We start from the raw sequence: 27,421 nt of genomic DNA on the forward strand, positions 1-27,421 counted from the left end.
AGGAAGCAGAGCGATGTCTGACTCCCGGCTGCTGAAACACACGCCGCTCGAGTCAGCACAGGTTTAATTACACAAAGCCACAGAGGAATTCCAAACGCTCTGAAGCCGGAGTCAGGAACGGTCAGCTGTGGAAAATGTGTCCCCTGCAGTCCATTCAGCAGCTCAGCAGAGGAACTCTCCTCCATTTTATCACAGCCAGCTGCTTCATTACAGAGCTGCCAAAATGGAGGCCTAATAGAGTCTGCTATTGATTAAAGGAGCAGCCTGCACAAACTTTATAAAACGAGGCGACAGAATGGAGAACATGAAGCAGAAGGTCTGCAGTGGTGAAAAGGAGAGCTCCAAGAAAGGAATCAAAGGAGGGAAAAAAACATTTGAGGACATCTGAACGAGGCACAAAGCAACGTAACTGTAAAGTGAGTTTTGTCAAGTCAACCAATCGATCCACCCACCGGTCATAAAAAAAAACACAGCTAATACTTCACAATTTGGTAAAATAAGCCATTTTGAAAATTCATGTTTCTGACTTTTTTTTTTTTTTTTTTTTACTTGTCCTGTCCAACAGCTAGGCAGGCAGATGAGAGCTGAGGGCCTCTTGTGTTGGACATATTTTACTTTAACAAGAGGGGTTATTAATCTTCAGACAAACCAAAGGTATGACTGAACAAACCCCTTTTGTAATTGAGGCCAAACTTTATTCATTTCAACCATGATTGAAAATCTTTGGTGTTGGACCGTTTCTGACTTTTTGACATAAAAGTAAAAAAAAAATATTTTTGCAACCTGCCCCCAGTGGTCATTGGAGGAACTGCAAAATGTGGTACTGCTGGGTTGACTTTGATTTGATTTATTGATTTATTTCAACAGCTTAAAACATGCACAAAAAAATCCAAATTTTAAATGGTGCTTTAAAAAGATCCCAAAAAACGATTGTGAAAATGAGCGATGTTCCTCGTATTCTTTTCTGAAATGTTGGGTTTCAGCCGACGAGTATAAAGAAAAAGTCCCTAAAAATATCAGGAAAAACCTTCAGACCATACAGTTCCTGATCCTCCACTGAAAAAGTTCCCCAAACTAACTTCCTTGAATGTTTTTGCAATTGTTATTTAACTTGTTCTACCTTTTAAGAGGCCAAAACTTCATCGTCTTTATTAGTGATACTAAAGTTTCTAACTGCTTAAGAATTTGTCGGAGCAAATAAAATCTTACATTTACACATTTCCTCTGCTCAGGGGTTTATGGATGGATGCTATTAATCTCTTCCCAAACATCAGTTTTTAAAGCAGCACAGATGATGACAGTAAAATAAACTAACACTGTTGGCCTTTACAGCTTTAGAACATCTATAAACATGGATTTAGTTTGTTTACCAAGTTTCTGTTTTGTGGATTTGGTGATCTTGTGTGTCAAACCACAGAAAAAACCAGTAAAGTCCAGCCTCAGTAGAGGTTTGCTTTCTACATTCTTTCTATGGTCACTTTTGTTTTCAGTTTACAAAGACTAAAATAGAATTTCCTCCTTTTATTTTGGAAAAAAAGAGCTTTGGACATAAAGACAGGAAAGTTCTGGACTTTCATTGAGACCAACTTCCTCTTTAGGTGATCATTGCAAACATTTCTGTGAATAAATGATGAAAAGAGACTGAGATGACAGTGGATACAGTTCATCTGTTTATTGATTAACTATAAAATATTGACTTACTAAAACAAGTTCAGAGAAACACTGATAAACCTGGTTGCGGTCTGTAAAAAAACAAAAACACCAACAGAAACGTTCCTTGCACATACAGTATAGGGTGTCAGAATATATCTAGTTTCAGATTTCTCTCTAAAATGTATCTTAGCATTTTTTTTACAAGATTAGACATGTGTACAAAGTATAATCTGATAGCTGTTTTTCCCTCCATAGAGAAGGTTCCTTTACAAAACGTAGACGATTTTTTATATTTATTTTTAAAATAATTTTCTTCCCTCTGTAACAGGACTATAAGGATACTGAAGGAACAGCAGACGAAGAACCAGCCTCCAGTCCACCTCTATCTGTTCTCATTCCCTCTCTGTAGCAGCTAGCTCCCAGTGGTGCCCATCAACCGTATTGCTAGAGGGATGTCCATGATTGGATGAAGAGGGGATAAAATAACAAAGCATTTGAAAAAGCCAGAAACACGATGATTGACAATAGAAGGCTCTCCAAAAAAATTAGGAAAAAAAACAAAACAAACAAGAATGACACTGAAAGTGAAAGGAAGGCGGTTTGAAGGCCGGAGAGCGGCTATGGAACGGAGATAAGGGCCAAACAGAGATGTGGAAGGCAGCAAAGCGTGCCTTTAAGGTTTACAAGCATGTGTAGGTGTGTGTGTGTGGCATCAGAAGATAAGGCTGCGATCTATCGGTCTTACCTGCGCGCACACACACACACACACACCTACACATGGAAAAGTGCTATAGCAGCTCCAGGGGTAAACAAACATTCATAACGGGCACTTTAACTTGTTCAGTCTGCAAACACTGGTGCATCCTGGGTGTCCATGCAGCTCAGATACCGAACTGAGAGAAAATATCTGACACTAGACCGGCGTAAAAGCAGCATTTTAGGAAAAATACAGGGCTTTAGTTTATATATAGATGTAGAATCCCTCTGTACCTGGTCATATCACCTTAAAAGCCAACAGATTAAAAGGCCGTCCTTAACTTTCCTTATGGGGCTGTGTTGGAAATGAGCAGACTTAAAAACCACATCGCCTTTTTCTCAGCGCGATAAAAACCAGACGTATCAAATCTGACAAAAACCAAAAGATCCGAGAGTAAAACTATTGAATATCAACAAGACAATCTTAACCTCTGCAGAGCAAAGCAAAGAGGAGGTTAACAGTCACATACAGAAAACGTACCACAAGCTGCAAAACGCCGACGCCTCTGACCGGCGTGGCCAAGAGCAAATGATTGGAGAACAGGGGCAAAGATTTGGCAACTACTCATGATAAGGCCCAATGGGGGGAGGGGGGCAAGGCCGCCCCAAAACGCTCACAACCCTGAGCGCCACATTCAACTGTCTCACCCGAAACAAGAGTTCAGGCACGTGGAAAACCTCACCAGCAGCTATAAGAGGGCCGCGTGTCAGAAGGGAGGTGTGTTTCAGAAAACAACAAGGTGGGAGACGCCCAGGGGTGGAGCCTCCTCTGAGGGGGGAGGGGCTTCTTTCAAAGTGCACTCACGTAAACGCAGAGATAAAGCAGCCGAATTCAAACGACTGAAAAAAAAGAGACATTCAGAGCTGCAAACAAAAAGAATAGAACAGGAGGATGAGTGGATCACTGCAATGTTTACACACAAAAGACAAGGGGAAAAAAAATCCACCCTTTAGGGTTGTTCAACCATGCATGAAACGACAAAATGATCAATGATTGTGTTTCCCAGAAAGCCTTTCCAAAACATTTTGTGCAAGTGGAGAAAAAAAAAAAAAGTATGACGCGAGCGCAAAGGCAGCGCCAAAAGCAGCTTTTCTTGCGTTTATAGTGTCTTCAGGGTGGATTTTTTTTTTCTTTTGAGGAAAGAAATCAAACCTGAAAATGAGACATGGTTTGGACAGCACATAACACTTCCTCTCTTTAGCCTGAGTCTCTGAGGAAGTCATCGGGACCACTGGCCCGAGTCGGGATTGTCAAAAGGGGGGTGGGGTTAAATTAGAGGAAGATATTTTCCAAGTGTTGTCTCTTTTTAAGTGCTTTCTGTTGGATAGTCTTCTCTCTGTGCGTCTCTTTCCCTGCGTCTGTTGCTCCTGCTGTTCTAAACGTTTACACAACTGTAACATCACCACGGTAACATCACAACATCACACCGCTGGAGTGTCCGTCTGTCCGGCCAGGGCGGGGCGGGGCAGACACGCCCCTCCCCAGCTCCTCATTCACAGTTCGTTAAAGCTTCTTGACTGTTTACAAAATAAACATAAAGGACATGGATCTACAACATTAAAATAAAACACTTTCTCTATAGATTACTGCGTTACAGGTGTATTTACACGGAGTCTGGTGTGTGCAGCTGTATTTACAGGTCAATCCGAAGCGCTTGCACGTGTTCACGTGAACAAGCGCCGCTGAAAGTGTGCAAATGTTTTAGGAGACGCGTTCCTCATAATACCGTCTGTAGTGTCTCCAGTGTCTGACAGGAATCCGAGCCGCTGACTCGAGCGCGGCTCGGCTTCGTCTGCGTTTGGTTTCAGCAGCTCGTAGAGTTTGCTTTCTTTGTTCAGCAGATGACCGGAACTCCGTCTGTGTTGAAGATCATGCCCGTCGTGGGTTCGTAGGTGCCGGCCAGGTAGTAAAGGTCCTCGCTGTCGGCGTAGCGACGTGTGTGGCTCATCTGCTCGTACTCCTCCACGCTCGCCACCAGACATTTGTGACTGATGGTCTGCACATCGTTTTCGTCGCTGTGGGACGACTGGTACAGGGCGCGCTGCGGCACAGAGAAGACTGGGTTTGAGCCCTAAACCTGATCTGTTCTGAATCTCCTAGAACCTAATCCACGTATGAAAACATACTTTCAAAACAGGTTAAAGATGTCACACTGACCATCTTTTGCTTAAATTTCTGGCTCGGCTATTTTTGTTGAAGCCCAGATCATCATTGCTCTACCTCTGTTCATTATTATGGATGCAATGTGTTTTAGCTAGCAAATTAGCGTTTGTTTCATGTTTTATGGGGCCCCCTCACCTCCATGAAGTGCTTCCTGTGGATGGAGGAGTGCAGAGCTGCTGGTAGTGACTGGCTGCAGATGTGATCCCAGTTCTGCAGAAGAACCCAGAGATTTGATCATTTTTTTTAAACTTTATTAACAAACATGGAAAGCACTAGAAAGTGTGAGCCCGCACCTTTTTGTCAGTGAGTTTCTTGCCGGGGTTGGTCTCCTCCGGATGGTAGAACCAGTTGACCCTCACCACCATGTTGCTGCCCCACGACTCCCACATGCTCTGGATGCGGCCGATGAAGGGAAGGTTGGGCCGCCCGGCAGACAGGAACACGGCGCAGTCGCCGATGCGGATCATCTCGCGGCCTCGTACGATGGCCTTGTAGAAGAGCTTCTTGGCCTTGCCCTTCATGCCGCGCCGCTGCGGAGCGCCAGAGGAGGACAGATTGGTCACAGAGGGAAGGAGGGGAGTGGTCCTGTCTCACTCCACTGGTATGCTTCTCACCTGAGTGGGTTTTCCAAACCATTTCCAGAGCTGCCTGGCTGGAAGGAACGCAGAGATTTTGGGCCTGTTCTCCACGCTGGGGAGCCGCTGCCGCTTGGCCAGCTCCTTGGTCGTGGGGAGGTGCACCCCCTCTCTGCGCTTGGGTCTCCCTGCCTTCCCGTCTCCTCCGCCAGGCTTCGGTTTGGGGGGGCGGCCCCTCTGTCCGGAGCCCTTCCCGGTGGCTGGTTTGGCGGGTTTAGCAGGAGATGCAGGAGCTGGAGACGTTACAGACGATGGAGACAATTCCTCCTCCTCTTCCTCTTCCTCCTCCTCCACTTTTACCTCAAGATCCTTTTTCACCTCCTCCACCTCCTCTTGTGTCTCTTCTTTGAGCTTGTCCGGTGCCGGAGGCCTCTGGACGGGGCCTGGTCGGGGGGTAGGAGTCCTCTCTTCATCTGAACTGCAGGAGGAGTCATCCGTGGATGAAGAAGATGAAGAAGAAGACGAGGAGGAAGAAGAGGAGGAGGAGCCGGAGCAGGATGAGGAGCAGCTTGACGTACATTTCTTCTTGTTTGTTTTCTCCTTCTCTCCTTCCTCCTCAGACTCCGAGCTGCTGCTGCTGTGAGATTCCTCCTTCCTCTTCCTCTCCTCACTCTTTCCCTCCTTCTTCTCCTCTTTCTTAGCTTTCCTCTCCCTCCCTCCCAGCTCCTGTCCTCTACAGCCTCGGCTCTCTGCCTTGTCCTTAGCAACCCCTGGTGGTTTGTAGGTGGACTCCTTCTCAGGGAGGCTGTTCTCCCTGTCTGGAGGTGTCATTTTCGCCTTCAGGAACTTCGGACTTGTCACTGTGGCGATTGGGGCGTGGTCTCGCCTGACATCTCGACCTTCCAGCAGCATCAGAGCTTTGGTCTTCTTGGTCTTTGGGGACGTGACGCCTTCGTGGTCAAGCTTCACCAGAGGCTCGGCAGGCAGTGACTTCCTCCTCACGGAGCTCAGGTCGGATCCGGGTTTGGGTCTGGGGATGTTTCTGGCGGGCATCTGGTCTGATGGAATCTTCAGTTTAGGTTTGGGAGCAGAAGTCGGGGACAGTGAGGACGGTCTGTGGGTCAGGGAGGAACTGGATTCTGCTGACAGCCTGGAGATGGATTTGGAGAGCAGCCCAGAGCCCTGTCCCAGTCTGGAGCCGCTGTGAAGGTCTGAGGAGGGTTTGGTTTTGGACACAGAAGAGGATCTGGCTGTGGAGGTGGATGTGGATTTGGGTGCGGGGGTCATGCTGGGCCTGCTGGCGGTGGGGCTGCCGGCAGCGCCGTCTCGCTCTCTGCGCTGGCTGTTGTAGGAGTTGAGGTTGGGCTCGCTGTACAGGTCCACCGTCAGAACCTTCCCGTAGGTGGAGGGGTAGAGAGACGGCGGGAGGCTGCGCCCTGGTTTAGGAAGAGCAGACTGTCCCAAGCCGCTCTTTCTCTGTGCCGGGTTAGAAAGTGTGGGGCTGCTTGTGGGTGAACTGGAGACGCTCTTACCCCCCACTTTGGCCTGACTCCCCATGGTGGGGCGGGAGGCAGGGCGGGGCTTCTCCTGACCACCTTTCTGGGCAGAGGAACTCCTGTCCTGAACACTTTTAGCTGTGGATTGAGCCTTCTCAGCAGGCGCAGCAGAAGAAGGTGGAGAATCAGCCTTGTCATCATCGTCTAGATCTAAAGACGAGAAAAAAAATGAAAAAAACGTGAAAGTATTTGAATAACTTTGTCGTTCTTTAGTTGGAGTGGATCTTAAATGGGTTCATGCTGAATGTGCTACATAGCTCTGAAGTCTGCAGCCTCACAGAGCCGGGAAGACAAATCAGCAGGAAAACATTACATTTCAGAAGTGCTTACATAGCCAAAAAAACTGCCGACCTCAGCATATCAGGCGAGCAGCTTTGCGTTGCAGCTCGACTTTTAAGCTCTGAGCGGCTCAGGAACAAAACAGCAACTCAGCCAAATTTAAGAGAAGGATTTCAAAGCTAACAGATGGAAAAATCTGAATGTCTGATGAGACATTTTTTCCTCCAAAATGAGTCAAACTTTCTTTAATGATAATCAGTTTATGATAAATCAACCTCAAATGTGTTTTATGATCATGTAGTTGTTAAGTTATTCTGGTTTTTACGGTGCTGGGTTTGTTTCCTCAGACTGTCTGCTACATTTTACAGGTGAAGAAGCTCATCTGAACTCTGCTTCAAGTTGTGTTCAGTTCAAGAATGGAGGGAAATTGGAAAATAATAATACTAATACTAAATATGGATTGGATTTTTTTGCGGTTTTCCAGATGCTCAAAGCGCTGTAGCTCCATTATTCATTCACTCCTCATTCACACTTGGTGATGGTGAGCTAATGATTTAGCCACGACTGCCCTGGGGCAGAGTACGCGCCTCTGACCATCACTGGGACTTCATACACATTCACACACCAGTGGAGTGGCACTGGTGGCAGGGATGGTGTAGTGTCTTGACAGCTGACAGAGGGAGCGGGGATTGAACCGACGATCCTTCAATCTTAGGTTGATCATTGTCCAAGTAAAAGTGTCAAACTTTTTGGCATTTTCTGTTCATTTTAACGGAGTCTGTGTTGTGAAAGCCTTGGACACGCGGCGTGCCAGCCTTTACCTGCTTTGTTTTTAGGTTTGCGTCCTGGTTTTCCTTTGATCCGTGCAGCGCTCTCTTCCGCCTTGGTTCCTGCCTCTTTGCCTTCTTTGCTGCATTTCCGGACCCTCCGTCTGGAGGAGCTCGCCACAAGCAGCGCAGGCGACGGCTCGGCGCCTGGGCAACAACATGTTTAACCTTCATATCGTTTTGTTGACAGAAAATGACATTTCTTTAAGCTACTGTACAACTCCAGAAACACCAGAACTTTGTAAGTTGAGATTCTGGAATTAAAAGGCAAAACTTCCATCTTTTAACTGCAATGGTCAACTTATATCAGTTTTTTAAAGTCTCTGTGTGACATTGAGAAGTTTTAAATCATTTTCTAAAAAAGCACATAAGAAAGACCTTAAGGAGATACAATTTAAGCACTTTTACGATTTTCTTAAAGCACTCCACAATAAAGGTGTGGTAAAGTACCGTTCAATAGTATACATCAACTCGGTGACATTAATGAGATAAATATTGTCCTTTAATATTTTCAGTGTCATCAAAATTTTTCTTACCCAAAAATGATAAAGAACTTTATTTTTGGTAGTTTTCTCACTCAAACATCAGTATTTTACTATTTAAAATGACAAACAGATCTGGAAGAGCAAACAGTCGACTGCAGAAGTGGAGAAATGGTGTGAAGTAAGTACTTACAAATTTGAGAACAAATAAATACTTTGTGTACAACTTTGTACACAAAGTATTCATTTGTCAACTATTACATTTGACATGTCTGTTTGGAATACGACTTTTTTTTGTTTTGAAAACATAATTTCTCCTGTAAGATTCCTGTCAAAAATACATACTGTACATTTATATCAAATCACAAAACAACTAGAGAGAGAAAGTCAGGAAGAAAGGCGCCTCTGGAATGAGAACAAGCAGCCACTGATCAACAGTTTTCATTTTTTTTTTTTTAGCATTACGATATTAGGGTAATGTTTTGTAAATGTAGATCATTGATATTTAGACATATTATTGCCATCAACCTTCATGTTGCAGCAGTGACTTGATAAGCAAGAGACAATGTAGTTTGTTAACAACAATACAATAGAATAAAACTATTACACCGCATTTAGTGGTGTCTTAGTGCTGTGTGACATATCCCAGCAAAATAAACAAACCGAAAAAAAAAAAAAAGAAAATCAGAAAAAGAAAGAATCATACTGATGATTTTTCTTTCTTCCGTTTTTCAAACTGCTGCTACAGTCCGATGAAAGTTAGCCTACTTTAGCTCAGAGTTAGCTTTCTTGTTTTGTTATTTTCCATCCATTTGAAATATCCCTTTTGGGGGTGCGGGGCTGCCAGAGCCTGTCCTGGTCACTGCTGGGCGAAGCCTGGCCTGGAAGGCTGGTTTGACTGGCAGGGAAGAGGGGACCCCCCTGCTGCCTGCTCAGGCGTTCTGGTTATTTTGTTTCGTCGTTTTAGTTATCTTACCCCATAAAATGGAAAAACAGAATGGCTGTGATTAAATCTAAATCAAAATTATCTTAGTGAAAATTGAACCTTTACGGTTTCCCATGAGCACAAAAATCTCTGAAGATGTGAAGTAAAAACACGTCCTACTGCTGTAGGACAGAGCAGATGTGTAGCAACGAGCAAGTTTTTGTATTTTATTTGATCCAAAAACAGGGGAAACGTGGACACACGAAGATCCAGAAATGAAGCTTGCCTGTCTTATATATTTGGGTAAGAAAACATTATTGGATGCGTGAGCAAATATATTTATTATATTTATTACTAAAATCTTTTAATGTGAAGAACAGCAAGAGGATGCTTTTTTACAGATTGGTATTCTGCCAAGAAAGCTGAAGAGCTGTCATGACTTGATTTGTGCGTGCCTGTGTGTGTGTGCGTGCTCACAGTGGATCTTGTAGTCTGGTGGTAACAGTCGGATGTGGGAGAGGGGGATGCGGCCGGTGTCGCCGTCATCAAACTCCACGGTGATCAAGTCATCATTCTCGTCCATGTCTGCACTTCCTGTGTGGATGTTCATAACCAAATGTCAGCGCAAATTCTGACACTTTTTGAGGCTCAACACATGTAATGGTTTAGGCTGAGGACTCGCACCGTTCACTACAGTTCCAGGGTAAAGGCAGCGGTACTGCTGGCTCCAGTAAGCAGCGATGCGGGTGCCTTCTGGGAGGTAGCGCACAGACGGAGGCTTCACGTCGATGATCTGTAAGCACACAAAAGAGAAGTTCTTAAATGCCAACATGAAGCAGCATCAGACTCTAAACGGTGGTGGGTTCATGCCGCTCACAGCCTCCTGCAGCAGCTGCTCCAGGCAGTAGATGTGTGGTCGGTTTCCCCTCTCGCCCTCCACCACCACGCTATATCTGCAGGGAGGAAATGTGGGAGAAAGGTCGAAGGTTTGGTCACTCCTTAGAGTCAGAGCTTTCAGTGGCTATGGACAGTTTCCAGATTCATATTTTGAGAGAGCTTTGATGTGCAGCAGGCGGTGGAAAGCATCACCTTGTACCCCCAGCTAATCCTGCTCTCGTTTACATTTTTTACATTAAGAATGAAAAAATATTTTTACAGTCATGCTATACATCCGGGAGGCCAATAGTACACAGATGTGACCCAGACGAGTGGTCCTGACTTCTGAAGCTCATCACTCACATGTCAGGGGAGTGCACGGTGTTCACGTGTCCCGCATAGAGGAGCTGGTCGTCCATCGGTATCAACACTCGCAGTCCATCCACGAGCGAGTCTTTGTCCAAAACACACTTCGCTGCAGCTGAAACACAAACACACGTCAATACCTGACTGTTTTGGGGTTAAATAGACTGACAGTACATGAGAACTAGACCGAGTGACCCCTCCCCCCCTGGCGTTTCAAACAGGAAGTACCGGTTGGCTCCAAGAAGCCAAAATCCCATAGACTGCTACAGAAAATAAACCGCTATTACTCAGGCATTCCATTTGTCTGACTAATCATTTTTGCTCCAATACCTTTTTAACATGTTTTCTCTAATCCTCGTTTCCTTCATATCTTTATTCCAGTTCTAAACTGACCAATCAGATGGCTCAAGGAGAGTTTGAGGTCTCAGGTTGAAGTTCACAGTGTTTGATAAACAGATTTTGTGTAGACCACTTTTATTAAGTTGTAGGGGTGCCGCGCTCAAAAAAGCGTTACCATAGAAATAATAACTCAAACCAATTACTGTGTGCTAATGTTGTCTGGCTCTGCATTTAAATTGCAAATAAAATGTCAACTGACTGACTTCATTTGGTTGGAGCTGGTAGAAAGCCATTTTATATGGATGATGTCACACTCATGCAGTCCAGTTCTCATATATAGTCAATGCTATAGGCTCGCGTTTCTGGATACTGACCGGGGGGGGAAGATGCTTCTGATGAAGTGCTGTTTCTCAGAGGGAGGAGCTCGTCTTCACTGAAGCTGCTGTCCTGGTTCGGCTCGAAGTCTTCATCCGCTGCCATGCTCTCCATGAGCCGGCTCACGGCGCCCCTGGAGGGCTGCACAAACATGTTTCAAGAGAGTGTTTTAAAAAACTGCAGGCTGAAGAGCTCTGGTTCGGTTTGTGAGTATCACACGGACCTCCCGGGCTTTGCGCTTAGCCTTGGCTTGGCTTTTGCGTGCTGGACTCAGAGGAGTGTCGCTGACTGGACTGCACAGGCTGGATGGGCTGACGGGTAACGGTGAGTCCTTTGACTTCTTTTTCTAATTTGCACACAGATGTGAAATGTGCAGATGATTAAATGACAGATGTATCAGTCATTTAATATCAGATAAAAGATCCAAAGCTTAAAAGAAGAAGGAGGCACAAAAACACACTGGATGTATGGGAAAACATGATGAATCATTGACATACTTTTCCTGACTCCTTCCCCTCTCGGCTGGGCGTAGTGGACTTCAGTCTGGAGGCGGGCTTTGGTGTGAGAGGTGGAGCTGGGCAGCTTTGACTGGCGGAGGTGGTGGCGTCATGGAGGAATATCCTCTCGCTGCGGCGGCGGTTCCAGCCGGCGTCGTCACCCAGACCATAGCTGGAGAGGTCAAAGCTGAAACTCTGCGGCGACTGAGGAGGAGGGCGTGGCTTCAGCAGAGGCTTTCGTTTGATTGACAAGGCTTCGTCTCGTTTGGTGGGGCTGGTCTGGTCGGCGCGGCGGGTGGCTGGGGGCAGGAGGGGGAGCTCGGGGGCCGAACGCTTCCCGTGTAGGAGAGATGGAAACTTCCGGAGCCGCAGATCTGATCCAGAATCTGACCATTCACATTCTGATGACCCTGGAAGACAACCAAACAGAACTACTGCTTTACCCTCTTCTTATTAGGATTTCCCCTTTAGACTAAAAAAGTTATATTTACCCAGAGTGCTTTGCCTGCTGCAGTGTTTTCCCTCGGGGAGGAGGCTCACAGGGGCAGAGCTGACAGGGAGTGCACTTGCCGCAAACCTGGCGAGCAGGCCCAGCCCACTCTCCTCACAGCCACCATCCAAATCCTCATCTTCTTCCTCATCGTCTGAGGTTTCTGCGTCAAAGACAAAAACGTCAGCTCAGAGACAAAACATCGCAGAAGCATGCGTCGGGGGTCAAAGGTCAAATCAATTCCTATTGTTTCTAGCAGCTGCAGAGGATCAACAACCAGAAAGCAACTAAAAAACAAGTGGGATCTTAAAGAAACCACGCAGTCTCACACCCATCTTAACCCGTGAGACAACAGGGAAGGAGACGTCCAAAACCACTGCAGCCTGCCGTCACACTAAGATCTGAGCTTTGACAAACATGCATGTGAGCCACGCTGACGCACACAGACGTCTGCTGTGAGGGGAAACCTCCAACACCACTTGGGTTAAAAAGTTAGAGACACAAAAAGATGCTTTTTTTTCTGACAGGAACGCAGAAAACTGCATGTTAGTGGTGTGTTGCTGGTAGTTAGCAGATGAACAGGAGTTAACAAGAAGGCTGGATACACAGTACATTAAAAGCTTTAGTTAAACTTTTAAAAAGACATTTTTGTTTACTTTTTGTTTAAATCAAAAGCAGAACAGACTATTCCTTTAGCTTGAATAAACCGAATCCTGTACTGTGAATCCATTCTGGCAGCAGATAGATGCTACAAGCAGGAGCGCGAGGACAGCCCTGTGAGGCCCCTTGTTACCACGGTTACACCCTCTGTTCCAGCGCAACTTTTACAAGCCATCGGGGACATGAAGTTGCTTCAAAGACAAGCGGATGTTATACGCATAATCCATGTTAGTGGGTAACAAAAAATAAACAAATAAATAAGTGGGAGGGGCACTTCCTACTTACAGAGAAGGTGACAGGGGTGTGGCCTCAGGCAGGGCAGCGGCGAGAGCGCAGCCTCGCCTTAGCATAGCCTGGCTTTAGCACAGTCTAGCTCAAGCAACGCCACGGCGGAGAGTCGCCGTAGCGAGGAGCGTCGGCTCAAGGCTGCGCTAGTCCTTGCCAAGCTTCTGTAATGTCGCGGTAGCAGCCAGCACAAGCACATGGAACAGGCGGAGAGACACTCAAAGCATCATGGGTAGAGGGAAAAAGGAGGAGGGGTTGAGAGGTGGGGGGACAGAGCAAAGGTGTCTGAGAGAGCAGGGAGAAGGGTTATTTGAAGGTTTAGTAGACACACAGGAGGAGCTCTATAGTCCAAATATCCCAGAAATCTTTTTTTTCTCGATGCGTTTGCGGCCCTCGCATCAAAAACCATATCATCATGTGTGAGTGGAGATAACTGCTGTTTTTTTTAAGAAAAATAGGTAAGTCAACGGGATATTTGACAAAGAGAAGGCTCTACAGGATGTGCAAGGTGCAGTGGCAGCTGGACAGACGGACAGAAACAGACAGATGAAGCAGACACAAGGACCACAGCACTTTCCAGTCTGTGCTAATCAGATCAGCACCTTTAATAAAGCTTATTGATACCAAAACGTCAATACAACTTTCAGAAAAAAAAGAAGAAAAAAATCTGACAATTCACTGAGTTTTTACAAATGCTACAAAATCCATCCAAACGATAAAAAAGGAGCGCTTAAAAACCAAAAACAGAAAGAAAATTGCAACTTTGAGGAGGAACCTGCAGCAGGAGAGGTAGAGATCTTTGAGCTAAAAGTCTGCAAACTTGGAGACCCACAGACGGAGTCGCCTGACAAAAAGAGGCTTTTCAGTAACCTTGGTCGAAGGAATCATCAGAAGAGCTGAGGCCCGCCTCCTCCAGCAGCAGCGACAAGTGCTTGTGTTTCTTCTTCTCAGACTTCCGGCTGGACAGCAGCGACGTCAGCGGCGACACGGATCGCCTCTTCCTGGTCAGGCTGCCGTGGGGGAGAGTCCCTGAAAGAGGAGGCCAGCCTCCCCGAGCCGAGCCGAGCTCCTCTGAATCCGAGTCTGGTGTGGAGAAAATGGACTCAGTCACTCATGACCTCAATGAGAATCCCCGTTTTTACTCTGACGCAGCCTGAAGCAGCCAATAGCTGCTCTAATGAGCCAGAGCTTGATCTTTTTCAAACAGCATTTTTGAGTCTGCTCCTGATTCACAACGATTTTATCTTAATTTTCTTTATATATGTTCTCCATCATCAGAAAAATGCCACTAGAACATGTTAAAAACACAATTTAAAAAGAATAATTTGGAAAAATGCCAAGAAAATATGTAAAAGATGCATGAGCAATACCCGCTCTGTACTCACTGTTGGAGCAGCTGCTGAACTCTGATCTCACAGGAGAGAAAACAGACATCTTCTTCTGACCTTTTAACCTCCGGACCGTCTCTGAAGCTTTAGTGGCTGCCTTGAGTTTTCCTGGTACACCCGTGGAGTGGAAACGCTCCTTTAATGCGCCTCCCGCAGACTTGCTCTTCAGCTTCTCAGATTTTGTGTTGGATGTCAGTTTGCGAGATGCGCCGCCGAGGGAGCCCAGCTGGGACAGAGAGAGAGCTCTGTCGAGGTCGGAGGCCAGCTGCTCCTGCTCGCACACGAGGCCCCGCCTTGTCTTCAGCGCCTGCAGACGTCACAGAAAAACGGTCAGTTTTCCAGGATGCGGAATTCCACTCCAACTGTCTACACGTGCGCATACGAGCCGCCCACCTCCAGACTGTGACTGCTGGATGGCTCCTGGTCGGCCCAGATCTTCTTCTTCTTTTTCTTTTTCTTTTTAACCTTGGCTTCAGTCAACTCCATGTCCTCTTCGTCTCGGGACAAGCGGAACCTTTTCCTCTGGCCCTCCCCAGTTTCAGACTCCTCTGAGTATTGCACTGTTCTTCCCGTCCTGAGTGATTCATAAACCAGTTAGGACATCAAAGCCATGTTTTGTGGAGCATGACTTCAAACTGAACACTCACTTTGCAGTTCTGCTGTCCAGTTTATGAGCAAGGAGCTTCCTTTTCCTTGGTCGACCCCTGCCCCGTCTCGTCAGACTCCTCCTCTCGTCCTCCTGCTGCAGCTGCTCCCTGACAAAAAAATTAAGGACTTGAGGGCATGTGTGGGGACGACAAGAGCTTAGTGATTTATTCACATCAGTGCTGCTGAAACCAAGAGTGTTAGGAAACACCAACCGCTTGTCCGTCCGTCTCTGCAGCTTGTTCAGCTCCCTCTGCTTTTCCTTATAAGTCTTCTGAAGCTCAGCTAGGCGAACACGATATTCCACTTCCACAGCGTCCAGCATGTCCACAGACATTTTATCATAGAGCTGCATGGAGGCCAGACACAGAACTGAAGACTCGGCCAAATGTTTCAGTTTTGTATTTGTGATATTTGTCCTTCCCCTCACCGGCTCCTCCTTCCTCTGCCTCCAGCTGTACTTCTTGTTGGGGTCCAGATTTCTGGGCAGATCAATGTGGGACTGCTGCTCGATGGCCTCCAGCAAGATTTGTCTACTGGCCTCAATCAGACAGTCCAGACCCTCGAATGTCAAATCTATGGGGTTTCCGAGCATTAGAGGAATCAAACACAAAACCTGGGAGTTTTTGTGAAGAGCTCTCACCTTTCTCCTGGCAGATGTTCTCCATCTCTTGTTGGGCCATCTGGCTGAGCAGGGCCATCCCCTCCAGAGCCACCATCTCCAGAGGCCCGGCTCGGCTACATGCTGGATCCAACGGATCCAACGATTGCAGTTCCAGCTGCGACACCAGTGTCGGAGCAGGCGGGGTGCTGGGCCGGGCCATCTCGCTTGCTGTCAGAAGGACAAGCATCCCCCCCATGGGATCTTCTGAACTGAGGAGTGGAGGAGTGGGTTCAGAAGGTTCACTGACAGTTTCTGTCAGCCTGGGGGAGAACTTTCCCACAGTGGCATCAGGCTGCCGTTGGCGCTCATCTGATTCTGCAGTGATGGTTGGAGGGTATGGCGCTCGGTCCAGTTCTTCACTGATCTCGGGTCTCGGCACAGCTTCTACAAGTAGAGGAGGGGCGTCATAAGCACCCCGACACGAGCACGATGACGCCTCCATTTTAACTGAAACGCCATCTTCGTCTTCTGCCAGATCGTTTTCGAGCTCCTCGTTCTGCAGAAGAGGGGGACTGCGGGCGTGCAGAGGTAGAGGTTGGGGGTGGAGCTTTGGAGCTGGCCGGTCTTCTGCATCCTGGCTGGTCTGGACAGGGCTGAGGCTCTGTGGGGGACTGAGCAGCTCTGGGGAAGGGCCACCTCGAGGTCGCCCGGCACAGGACTCCTGTTTGAGAAAAGGCCCTGCAGTCGACAGCTCGAGCTTCTGTGGCTTGATGTCAGCCTCCAAAAGCCTTAAACGGCAGTGAGGCGGCGGCAAAGCGTCAGCTGAGGCAGGAGAGCAGGAGCAACGCTCTTCAGGAGTTCCTCCTGCAGGAGGTGGGATGTGATATGGAAAAGGGGAGCCGTACGGGGCAGTGATGGATTGATAAGGGTAACCTGGGGGGATCTCTGACATCAGGAAAAAACAAAAGCAAGACGTTAGACTAACAATCTCTTAAAATGTTTTATTAGAAAAACTAAAATCCTCAGGACCTACCGGCGTAAATGCCTGGAAAAGCTGCAGAAGCAGACTTCGGCAGCTCTCTCTGCTCCCTTTGTCCCACCTCCACCAGCTCCCGTTTGGGTTGCCGTGGTGAGGACGGAGGGGGTGAAGCGGAACGCGGAGAATTCGGGTGGAGCAGGGACTTTGGAGCGTGAGATAAGGCTCTGTGCCCTCCCTCTTCTGACTTTAGGGTGGCAGCAGGAGAGCAGATCCTAGGGAGAGGTGTGATTGAGGACGTGGACGGGGTCGGTGATCGGGAGGGAGGGGCCGGTTTGCTGCGGGGGTGCAGGACTGGCGAGGGAGACGAAGAGGGCACGGAGGATGGTCGGGTTTTTGGGTCAGTGTTCCGCTTGTCTGCCTTGTCTTCCTGCCCCTGCCGCTCGCTGGCCTTTAGGCGCTCCTGCAGAGCAGCAGAGGCAATGTTTTTGACAGAAAAACCACCAAACGCACTCATATGAAGGCTAGAGCCGATCAGCTGGATTTCCCCCTTGTAAACTCAAGATGTGTGATGGAACGGGTCATCTTAGCTGCGGTTTGGATTGATTATTCTTTAAAGACATCATTTTAATGATGATGGAGGATATATATTAAGAAAATTGAGCTTCAAATTGCATGTCTGAGTATTTCTTTATTCAAATCCTTGTGAAGCAGGAGCAGACAAAAACATGCTGTAATCGGAGTGGGACTTTGAATTCTTGATCATGGATATTTACGTGGTTTAAAGATGTGTGTGAATTCAGGCTTTAAATTAACGTGAAGCTAACTCTGCTAATGCATCAAACAGCATCAGTTTCATTCAAATATTCATATCTCTTTAGAGAAGAAAAGAAGTTCTTCATATGAGGCTTCAAATAATGATAAGAACCTTGGCTAAATTCTGTTCCCTTTATTTAGAAAATGTTTTGTTCAGATATTTAGTCGAGCATGAAAAATACATTTTTCAGGGTGAACATTTCCAACTCCACTTACGGCCAGCTGAACGTTCCTCTGCAGCTCCAGGACCTGCACGGTGTGCTGCTGGATCATCAGGAGCTCATGCTGCCGCAGCATCTGCTGCTGGGAGAGGAGCTGCAGTTGAGCCGCATGCTGCAGCGGGCTGCCTGCACCGTACACCCCCGGCCACACCGGGGCTCCACGCTCCAGTGCGTCACCTCCTGAAGAGCAGCAGATGGGAGGAGGGGACAATGTAAACACTTCTCATCTTAAAGCCTGCTTCCACCTGCAGATCAGAGCAGCTCTTGTACCGTAATGGGGCAGATGCTCAGTAGGAATGACAATCAGCTGTCCAGACTGGGGGTCTCTGGCAAACTGGTATGGAGGTGGCATGGAGCCTGGCAAAGACGGCGGGTAGCCAGGGGGGAGGGACGGGTGGATGGACGTGGGGCTCAAACCTAAAGGGTAGAAATCGAGATTAAATTGGAAAATATGAATAGCAACAACAACCGGATGATGGAGACATGTTTTAGGACTCCATTTATCCTTAAAGCTTCGTTTTTCCTCTTTAGTCATGACAGTAGAGCTCTTTGAGAGCCTCACCTCTTCAGTTCTACATGATTCTCTACTGTTATTTCTGGGCACCAAGCTGGTCTGGAATGTCTAGCAAAGAGGTCGAGGCTCTTGACCTCTCCAGTCCAACCCGCTAGAGGCAGAAAACTCCCGTCTGAAGTGGACTAACCCCAAACAGCCGTGTAAGCCCATGCAGATGTTTGACGATAGAAAGACAGCAGCTCAGATGTCACAGGTCCATCAAACTACCATCTGGGTTCTACTTGTATTTAAAACATTTTGTTTGTTTGCAAACACAAATCCCAACAGATGTCAATCACTGACTCATCGGATTATGTTCTTCACGTTTGCAGCAGAAATTTTCTTCATTAAAGCAAAATTCAGGAGCAAAAATGTTTCCAAACAGAAAGGGATACCGGCACGTTCACGTACCGTACGGCGAGCTGGAGAGCCAGACGGGTGGGGCTCCAGGCCGGGGCATCCAGGGGTGAGAGGTGAGAGTTGAAGGGTCAGAAGGCCATCTCCCCGTCCCTGCCAGAGCAGCCCCTCCTGTCACCATGAGGTTTGGAGTCATGAGGCTGGGCGTCATCATGCTGGGTGTCAAGCGACCAGACAGAGGACCGGGGTGCATCGGAGTGAACTCCTGCAGATTCTTGGACTCTCTGAATTCAAATGAACAGATTTTAGATTGAAAAAAACCAAACAAACTGTGGATTATTTAAACCAGGATGATTGAAACATGAAAACTGCCTGACCGGATCACTTTCTCCCGCTCCAGCCGGCCGGCCAGCAATCTGTCATCGTGATGACGAGCTCGCTCCCCTGCTCGCTCCTCATCTATGACAGGGTAGGGCAGAGATTAGATGTGGATGTTGCTACATCACCACAGCTGGAGGCTTTAATATACAGTTCAGAGTCGAGCATTAAGAAACAATGAGGAGCAGTGGAGAGAGGAAACGTAGCATGAACGGAAAGAAAGAAGAGGTGGAAACTAGCAATGAAGCTGGGACATGACACAGCGTGTCAAAACAAGAGGAAGATGCTGCACTTCTGCTCGACACAAACACACAGAAACACAGCGACAGTCCCTGTCAGCTCTGTTTAGATTATAGGGCTGAGCCTCCTGAAACGTGTGAACATGCCACCACTGCCTCAATGCTACATTCATGCTGGTTCAAAGCTGGGCTGCTCATTATAAGGACAAGCAGTGAAAGACAAAGCATGGAGAGGAAGAGGAGGAGAGCGGCAGGTCCATCCAGAATAAACATGAGGCTCTCAACCTCTCCCCTGTTATCCCTCCTCCATCTCATCAATGCAGACTGAGCGTCCCTGAGCAGCAGAAGGGTTTAATACATGAGTGCCAAACCCCTTCGGGTCTGCTCTGTGTGTGTGTGTGTGTGTGTGTGTCATGGACAGATACTTCCAACAACCCCTGATATGCTCTATGGGAAAGGTTTCCAAGGTTACAGAGAGTCTGTCCCACATGCTGTCCTTTGCATCAGAAAGCCTGTGCTCAGCATTGCGCTACCTCTCCTCCCCTTCATCTCTACACTTCCTGACAAGCCTTTCTCTTCCAGCGGCCCATCGATCCGTGCCCATCTCTCTCATTATTCCGCCATCACTTTGTTCCACGCTTCCTTCCATCTTTCAATTTTGAGCAGAGAAATCTGTTCTTTATTTAAATGTACTTCTCAGAGTGCCGACTTGACGCCATTAAATGCCACGCTCTGCTCACGCGAGGACAAGAATGAATGGGCATTAACGGAGCCCACAAATATCCACACAAGCCCAAGAGTGCACGCATGTACAGACAATTACTCATAACCATACATTCACTCTCAAGATTGATCCATTGCTTAGCAACACTCCGCTGATCTTATTGTAATTCAAGGCTTGTTTGTAGCTTTTAGATGCACTCTCTAATGACATGCTCAATGCAGAGGGGTGGATGTGGGGGAGTAGGGAGGTGGGAGGAACGCATGAAAGGAGGAGAAAGGGGGGGGTAAGGAAAAAGGGCCTCCACAAGGAGCTGCTCAGCACAGTGGAGAAGCACGTTGACTGAGTAAAAAGAGAAAAAAGGAGTGACCTCAGCATTCAAAACAAACAACAAGCAGAGCAGCAGGAGTAGCTTTGACGTCTCTGCTGATTTATAGTAATAAAGTTTTGTTAACTTTTTTGTATTAAAACATGTCCTGTCCAACAGCTGCGCAAGCAGATCAGGGCTTCAGGCCTGTTGTGTTGGATAGATGTTACTGTTACAATCAGCGTTTATGGATCTTCAGACGAACTAAGTGTGTATTTGTATAAACCCCTTTTGTATTTGAGGCTAAACTTTATTTATAATAATTATATTTTTTTGCATTCCTTGTTAGACCGGAAAGAAAAAATATTATATTGGGGTTGGGGGTGGGTGTTGGTTAACTGCGACACCCCGCCCCTTGCTGGTTCATCACCGCGGTGATCAAAAATCCCACACCGTCACAGCTCTATTGCATGACTTGGTTCTCATATACACACACACCTGCACACACCAACAAATAGTATGCACACAACAACCTATAGGTTTTAGTATATCCACACATAGAAGACTTAACTCACAACGCACACCGACTGAAATGAACTTAAGCAAACAGACGGGTAAACACAAGATTTGCATAGCCTATATTCTTGAAGAGGGGAGTAAAAACAGTCCCCGTGCCCCTACCCGTGCAAAAGTGAATAAGCATTTGGATTGAAGGAATGTGTGCATCTTAGTGTACCTTGTTCACATTGAAGGCTCCAGCAAAGGCAGGAGCCCCCCTCAGTCAGACAAAGACCACCCTCACGCGCACCGGACCCCTACCACGGAGACAGAGCCGGAGGACTGGACCCGGCAGCCCCCCCGGCCGAAGAACAGGAGAAACAGAGAGCGTGCAGAGCCGGAGCCCCCGCCAAGGCAGTTTTGTGTACATTTTGGATGCTTGAGTAGCTCAAAGTCAAACGAGGGCACAGCAACTGCATCTCAGGTGTAGAAAAAAAAAAAAAGGACCCTTCATTGATAACAGAAACCAAAATGAGGAGTCGTTTTCTCTTTGGTTCAATTCACTACAGGGATCTAAACTCCCTGCAGGAAAGCCTCAGCAGAGAACTGAGCTGTGAGAAAAACGACATCATCTGACTCCTGCTTAGGAAAAGTTATATATACCGTAGTTTAATTCACAAGCTGGAAGCTAGAATGGAGATAATTGCTTGTTTGATTGGTTCAGTGTGTCTTACTTGGAATTTTCGGACAAAATCTATGGGGAAACATAAAAGCAAAGCTATTTCTGTCGCAGACATTCACACCAGGAAGTGTGGGTTTGATTTGTGCCTCTCAGTGCAGCTCCAAACGATGCCTTTAATCCACTGGAGAATAAAAACATCATTACCTTTAATAGCGGTTTGCAGCAGGGGCCTCTGTGGCTCTGAAGTCCCGCTGCTCTGTTTACTGGAGCTCCCGCTGTCCCTCTGCCGGGCCACAGCCACCGCAATTCCAACTGGTGGATGGCGCACCTCGCCTTCCCCCTCCCGACCGAAGGAGCGGGCGCTGTCAGGTCGCTCCTGCTCCCTCTTGAGCTGTGAAGGCACCCTCATTCCTCCTAAAGAGCCTGACCTCACTGAAGCCTTTTCCCTATCTCTTTCTTTCTCCCTCAGGGCATCCGTCCCAATGCAAGCCAGACCACCAAAAGCCCCCTGCCCATCTACGACGGGCCTGGAGGAGGCAGGACTGTCAGCAGCAAAGTTTCCACTGTACTTGATGAGGCTCTGCATGGCTGACACTTCAGCGGAATCAGCCCCTTTGTTGCTGCTTCCTCTGTAGAGGCTGGACGGGGTGAGGTAGCGTCTCTGATGACACCCCTCTTCATCTGTGCACCCAGATGCCTGCTGGGAAGGTTGGGATTGAGGGGAATGACTGTGGGAGGACTGTGAGCTGGCGGGTCGATGGGATGTGTGGGGGGAACTGGACTTTTGCGAGTGTGTTTGGCTGCGGGGAGAGGAGAGCGTGTGCTGGGCTGCCAGAGCAGCTATATGATTTGTAGCATAGTTAGCCAATGGGCTGATAGCGTTCCACTTAGGCTCCGCCCCAGTTCGTTCTGGACCGGTTCGGTTCGAGTGTTTGTAACCATCTCTGGTTTCTGGGCTGAGCTGTGATTGGCTAGTTGGGTCCTGAGCCCGTTTACCAAACGAACAAATGATAGAGCCCTCCTCCCTCTGATTGTTTACGTCGCTGCACTGTGAGAGCCGAGCACGCTCCCTGAGGTGTTTTTCCTGAAACCTGGAGCTCTCCCTGTCCCGGTCTCGCTCCAGCTCTCTGTGTTTGTCTGCATGCTTGTTATCGCGGGCCTGCGAGGCGATCTGGATGGGCCCTGCCCGCTCCTCATAAACCTCCACAGAAGGCACATACGTAGGAGCGCTGACACGCTGCTCTCTGATAAACTCTCTGGGTTCAGAGAGGGTGGGGGGACCAGGGGTGGATGGGTGGAGAGCCGGGGGAAGGACGTAGGAAATGTGTAGGCTCCCGACTGGTGTTGCCACAGACTCATTCCTCCTCTCTTGGTCTGGGTTAGAGTTATTTAAGTTGCTGTTGTGGTGGGATCGAGACCGGCCCTCGTCCCGACCTCCTCTGTCAGTTTCTGGTCCATGCAACCTGCTTGCACTTCCATCAGCAGGGAAGAAGGGCTGTGGAGGAGACGGCCTGTATCTGCTCTCCAGTGTGGAAGGCTGGGAGTGTGACTTGTGCTGGTGAGGATGGAAGGACCAACCATCCCTGTCTGAGTCCCGGTCCTTGTCTTTTTCTCGTTCCTGGTCTCTGCTCGCCTTGCGGTCCTCGTCGCCCCTCCCGTCCTGCGTCAGGTCCACCACACTGTGGGGGCGGGACTCCTCCCTGGAACGCTCTCGGTCCCTCTCCGCCCGATACGACCTGTCCCTGCCCCCGTCCCGGGATGTCCTCTGAGAAGGTGCAGAGCTGGATGAGGTGCTGGACGAAACTGCTGGGGTGTGAAGGGGCGACTGGCTCAGATGGGGTGGCAGGAAATAAGTATCTGAGGGCAAAACGTACCATTTTTCCATGAAAGAAGCCTCATAGCAAACAGCAACTTTAGCACAACATCACACACTCTTAACATGTTCAACAAAAATTGTATCAATCATATCAGATAATAAGAAATCAAAAAACACAAATAAGGACTGACCTTTATGGGAGTCATAAAGAGGGTGCTGCGATAGTGAGGGAGGTTCCAGGTGACCCAGAGACAGGTAAGGACTGGAGTACAGGCTGCTTGGGAGAGGGGGGTAACCTGAAGACAAGGTTTGAACACAAGTTTGTTTTACTTGTTTACTACTTGTTAAGAAATTGTGATTTATAAGAGGCGATAGCCTTGCCACACATCACATTTTCATTGCAACTGCAATTGTAGATCAAAATGTAAAATTTTGTATTAGAAACTGTACAAAAAGCCAACAGGAGCACTTGCTCTTTTCTCCAAATATGTTGCCATGGAAACAAATGCTTCTGGTCAAACCACTCCCTACCTTTGCCAAATGTAATGTAGTGTTTACCAATTAGAAGATTAAAATGGGTGAAAGTGAAATCCATCCAAGCTGTGATTGCGTGGACAGTCTGCCCAGTGTGGGTGGTGTATTTAGATGGAGGAATGTTTCCCAACATCACTGCATGCTGTTTGAGAGGAAGAACTAGTACTTTTCCAAATATCCTTAATATTTTTGTGGATCAAATGCATACAAAATAGTTGCTGCCCTGCTTCCATTTAACCTCATGGCACGAAAAAAAAATGTGTTTCTCATCATTGCATCATTCTGCAACGCAAAAAGATCCATCAGATAAAATGAAAATGATCTGAACAAAAAGTCTTGCAACAGATCTTCCATAGCATGTTTGGGGTGCGTTGTTTATCCCACAATTCCTGTTTCTGTACATGTAAATAAAGGTATAAGTAATGAAAGAAAACCCACAGAAATAACTAAACCACAAAAAGTAGAAATAAAATTTACAATTACAAAAATTCAGTTGGTCATAGGACGTTGCTTTTGAATTTCTGTGTAAAAGATTCATTTTAGGACAGTTAGTCTTAATAGAGGCCCAACATTACCATTGACTTGATTTTTTTCTGCACAGCCTTTTGGGAGACCCATTACAACAAAATGATTTTCGTGACTGTCGGCAGGTACTACCACTTCAGGAGAGCAAACTGGGGATCTTTGTCTCAGCTTTTAAGTTTCTTCTCCAGTCAATTTGTTTCAGCTTCTTCTAAAGATGATTAATAAGATTTAGATCAAGAAGACTAGAGTATTGTTTGAGGTTTAACTCATTGATTCTTGCGTGTTAAAGTTAAGCTTCATACATATATATAATATATATATTTTGGGTACTATATATAGATAACGTATAGGCTATGGGTTCCTTGGAATTGTGGGAGAAACAGAAACAAAAACAAACAAAGATAAAGTGGTGTGTCTGATCTGGGGCAGAAGCTAAGCATCTCCTAGACTTGACAGAAATAGCCCGCCTACATAAATAGGTACACGTTAGTGATGCGTACTGATGTGTCTCACAGCTGAGTGGCGGAGTAAACAAACAGCCAGCATACCGGCGTAAACAGAAACTACACCCTGGCACAATGGTAAAGAAACTTTCTGAGTGGAGCTAAGGTAGACCATCTTAAGGATGTGATGGTGTCTCTGTGAGGCAGAGCTTTGGAAACCTGGTCACTCTTTCCCATTATAGTCACAATGCTCCAACGGGCAGCCTTACACACAAGTGTTCATTGTGAGAGATCAAGTGTGTGACCAGATTTGGCGTATTGCATGGCTTCAACAACAATCAATCCGCACATCTAAACCAGGAGCATCAAAATCTGTTTGTCCAGTTTGAGAGAATCTAAAGTTAAAGAAACAAAGCAAAGCAGGTTGACAAAAGGAGAGGGAAACTCAACAGTAGCCAGGCGAGACCCCTTGAAAGTTCTTGAATTATGGAAAGTAATCACAATATCATAACAAAAAGAAGAAAGTAATTAGATGAAATCAGACTAGAAACTTGTGAGAAAGATTTGTGCCCTAAATGAAATCCATTTGTCCTTCTCCATTTTCCTCGCCAGAGTAGGATGCTGCAGGACTTCTCTCCTGTCTGACCTTCTACTCAGTTGAGATTTGATAGAGTCAAAGGACTCAAAGGAACAAGGAAGAAGATTCCATCATTCCCTGAACGGGGTCCATGCGTTTAGTGAAAAGGAAGATGCTGAGGGAAAAAGTGGGGCAGGAAAGAACACTGGAGAGAGGCAGATTAGAAAAGAAAAAGGCAGAAAAAGATAGATTACACTAACAGAGGAAACAAGAAAGAAAAGGGAACCAAGCGGGACCTAAAAATGGAACGAGATCCCACAGAGAAACGGAACCGGGGCAGGTCTTCTGGGTATGAAACAGTAGCAGACTTAGAGAAATATTCTCAAAAAATTCTAAAGTCACTTGTGCCTTTATTTTGTTATCCAAAATGAAGACAGACAATTACATAAATATTTCTGGAAGGCGTTTACCTTCGTGAGCATGTGAAGCCCAGAGTTGAGCCATCTGCAGGCCGCTGGGATTGGATGATCTGTATGCAGGGTCAGGTGTCAAGGAGGAGGGGCCTGGATAACCTGACAGGAAGGGAGTAGAGCCTGCTGGGAAGGCATCGCCTAGGAAAGAGAAAAGATCTCAAATCACCCTCAAAAACCACCAGAACCAGACAACAGCAAACATCAATTTCCTTACTGTGCGAGACCATGCTTTTCGAGTCTGAGTGTGGGCAATCAATAAGTGCTGATTTTTTTGTATGCTGAAGCAGCCTGTTGTAATCACATTATCAATGACCGGCCATCCACTCTATTTCAACAAACCAGACCACAGACAGACTGTGCTCAGAGGAGAACAGTTAATGCAGCTCTGGAGGAAAACCACAGCGTTGAGAAACGTGGAGAATGTTGGGAAATGCGGAGCGGACTTTTTATCCAGAGAGTGAGCAGTTTAACGAGTTTGGAGGAGCTGGATCTCTCTGGCATCCATTATCCCTGCAGGACACAATTAAAAGTTTTTTTTCCCCCTCCAAAAAATAAAAAAAGGAAAAACCTCAAATCTGAGAACAAAAAAACAAACACATTTCACTTAATTTAAGCACTTTTTAAGTGGTAGCAACAGAAAAAATATTTTTCTACCAAATCATTCACTCACATAAAATGGATATTCTTTGACAGATACACTGACCTGACTTGTAAAACAGACTTTAAATCATGTGTATGCAAATATAAAATTCCAAACTGCTGCATCAATGAAGGCTCATAAACAGCTTCCATACCTTTACATTAGATCATGTGTAAAACTCCACCTTCTTCATGTTTGCAATCTAATCACCAGCAAACGTTCTACCTTTGAACCACAGTTGCCTCTTCTAATCATAACCCCCATGGCTGCAAAAGTCTTCATGCTTTTGTGCCCAGGCCCCACCACCTTTCTCTAACCTCCAGGCTCATTACTGCACGGCCATTACTCTGATAAAACCAACCATGTGTATAGGGGAAAGGCTGCTGTCAGTATACAGGAAAGAAAAGGCTAAGGAAGTGAATGGATGTGCAGATATATTAGTGTGTGTGTGAGAGAGAAGATTGTGTATTAGTCCTATGGGACTCCAAGAGACGTGCTGTGCATGGCGAGTTTCCTTTGCATCTAAATCAGTACATTAAAACCGCAGTCCGTCAGAGCCTGCACACTTTAAATCAATACCAAATGCAGCTTTCCAATTAATCACTGAGGTGAGAACACTCGCATACATGCCTCTGAAAACACGGTAGGAGGAACTTCCACACCGAGCCCCGTCACGCAGGAATCCATCAAAGTTTCTGTTTGATCGTGCACATGTGTTTGTGGCTGCACACTACCAGCATAGACATGATAACAGCTCTGTGTGGGCTGTAAATAGTTTTAATGCCGTCATAAATAATTTTGTATTACATTTAAAGATAAATGGGGGGAAGTTTCACGCGAGATGTTAACAACAGATCCTGCATGCTGCAACAATTCTTTCACACGTTTGAAGCTTTAACTTTGCAGAAAGTCTTCGACTCTTA

The 27,421-nt window shown here is 46.8% G+C and overlaps 1 protein-coding gene across 5 annotated transcripts in view; it reads right to left on the reverse strand.

Annotated features, from left to right (window-relative positions):
- Positions 1 to 1,647: 1,647 nt before the first annotated feature.
- The window catches only part of tnrc18 (trinucleotide repeat containing 18), a 36,331-nt gene continuing 10,557 nt past the window's right edge, over positions 1,648 to 27,421 (reverse strand). For 4 of the 5 annotated variants that reach the window (XM_011478473.4, XM_011478475.4, XM_078951390.1 and 1 more), the window contains exons 3-30: positions 25,856 to 25,996; positions 23,498 to 23,602; positions 21,695 to 23,347; positions 19,043 to 19,124; positions 18,720 to 18,949; positions 18,026 to 18,172; positions 17,751 to 17,935; positions 16,776 to 17,181; positions 15,782 to 16,687; positions 15,569 to 15,714; positions 15,354 to 15,487; positions 15,141 to 15,248; positions 14,887 to 15,067; positions 14,491 to 14,800; positions 13,976 to 14,188; positions 12,162 to 12,323; positions 11,671 to 12,080; positions 11,397 to 11,519; positions 11,173 to 11,314; positions 10,457 to 10,574; positions 10,095 to 10,170; positions 9,902 to 10,010; positions 9,695 to 9,811; positions 7,805 to 7,957; positions 5,188 to 6,854; positions 4,867 to 5,103; positions 4,709 to 4,783; positions 1,648 to 4,451 (exon numbers count right to left, since the gene is read on the reverse strand). In XM_011478473.4, the coding sequence (XP_011476775.1) occupies positions 4,245 to 4,451; positions 4,709 to 4,783; positions 4,867 to 5,103; positions 5,188 to 6,854; positions 7,805 to 7,957; positions 9,695 to 9,811; positions 9,902 to 10,010; positions 10,095 to 10,170; positions 10,457 to 10,574; positions 11,173 to 11,314; positions 11,397 to 11,519; positions 11,671 to 12,080; positions 12,162 to 12,323; positions 13,976 to 14,188; positions 14,491 to 14,800; positions 14,887 to 15,067; positions 15,141 to 15,248; positions 15,354 to 15,487; positions 15,569 to 15,714; positions 15,782 to 16,687; positions 16,776 to 17,181; positions 17,751 to 17,935; positions 18,026 to 18,172; positions 18,720 to 18,949; positions 19,043 to 19,124; positions 21,695 to 23,347; positions 23,498 to 23,602; positions 25,856 to 25,996 (8,543 nt within the window). In that variant the 3' untranslated portion in view covers positions 1,648 to 4,244. The remainder of the gene's footprint in view (positions 4,452 to 4,708; positions 4,784 to 4,866; positions 5,104 to 5,187; positions 6,855 to 7,804; positions 7,958 to 9,694; positions 9,812 to 9,901; positions 10,011 to 10,094; positions 10,171 to 10,456; positions 10,575 to 11,172; positions 11,315 to 11,396; positions 11,520 to 11,670; positions 12,081 to 12,161; positions 12,324 to 13,975; positions 14,189 to 14,490; positions 14,801 to 14,886; positions 15,068 to 15,140; positions 15,249 to 15,353; positions 15,488 to 15,568; positions 15,715 to 15,781; positions 16,688 to 16,775; positions 17,182 to 17,750; positions 17,936 to 18,025; positions 18,173 to 18,719; positions 18,950 to 19,042; positions 19,125 to 21,694; positions 23,348 to 23,497; positions 23,603 to 25,855; positions 25,997 to 27,421) is intronic. The other variant, XM_011478476.4, reaches the window with a different exon arrangement.

The sequence above is a fragment of the Oryzias latipes genome, chromosome 8, assembly GCF_053564925.1.
Source record: "Oryzias latipes strain Hd-rR chromosome 8, Olatipes_Hd-rR_3.1".
Classification (NCBI taxonomy): Eukaryota; Metazoa; Chordata; class Actinopteri; order Beloniformes; family Adrianichthyidae; genus Oryzias; species Oryzias latipes.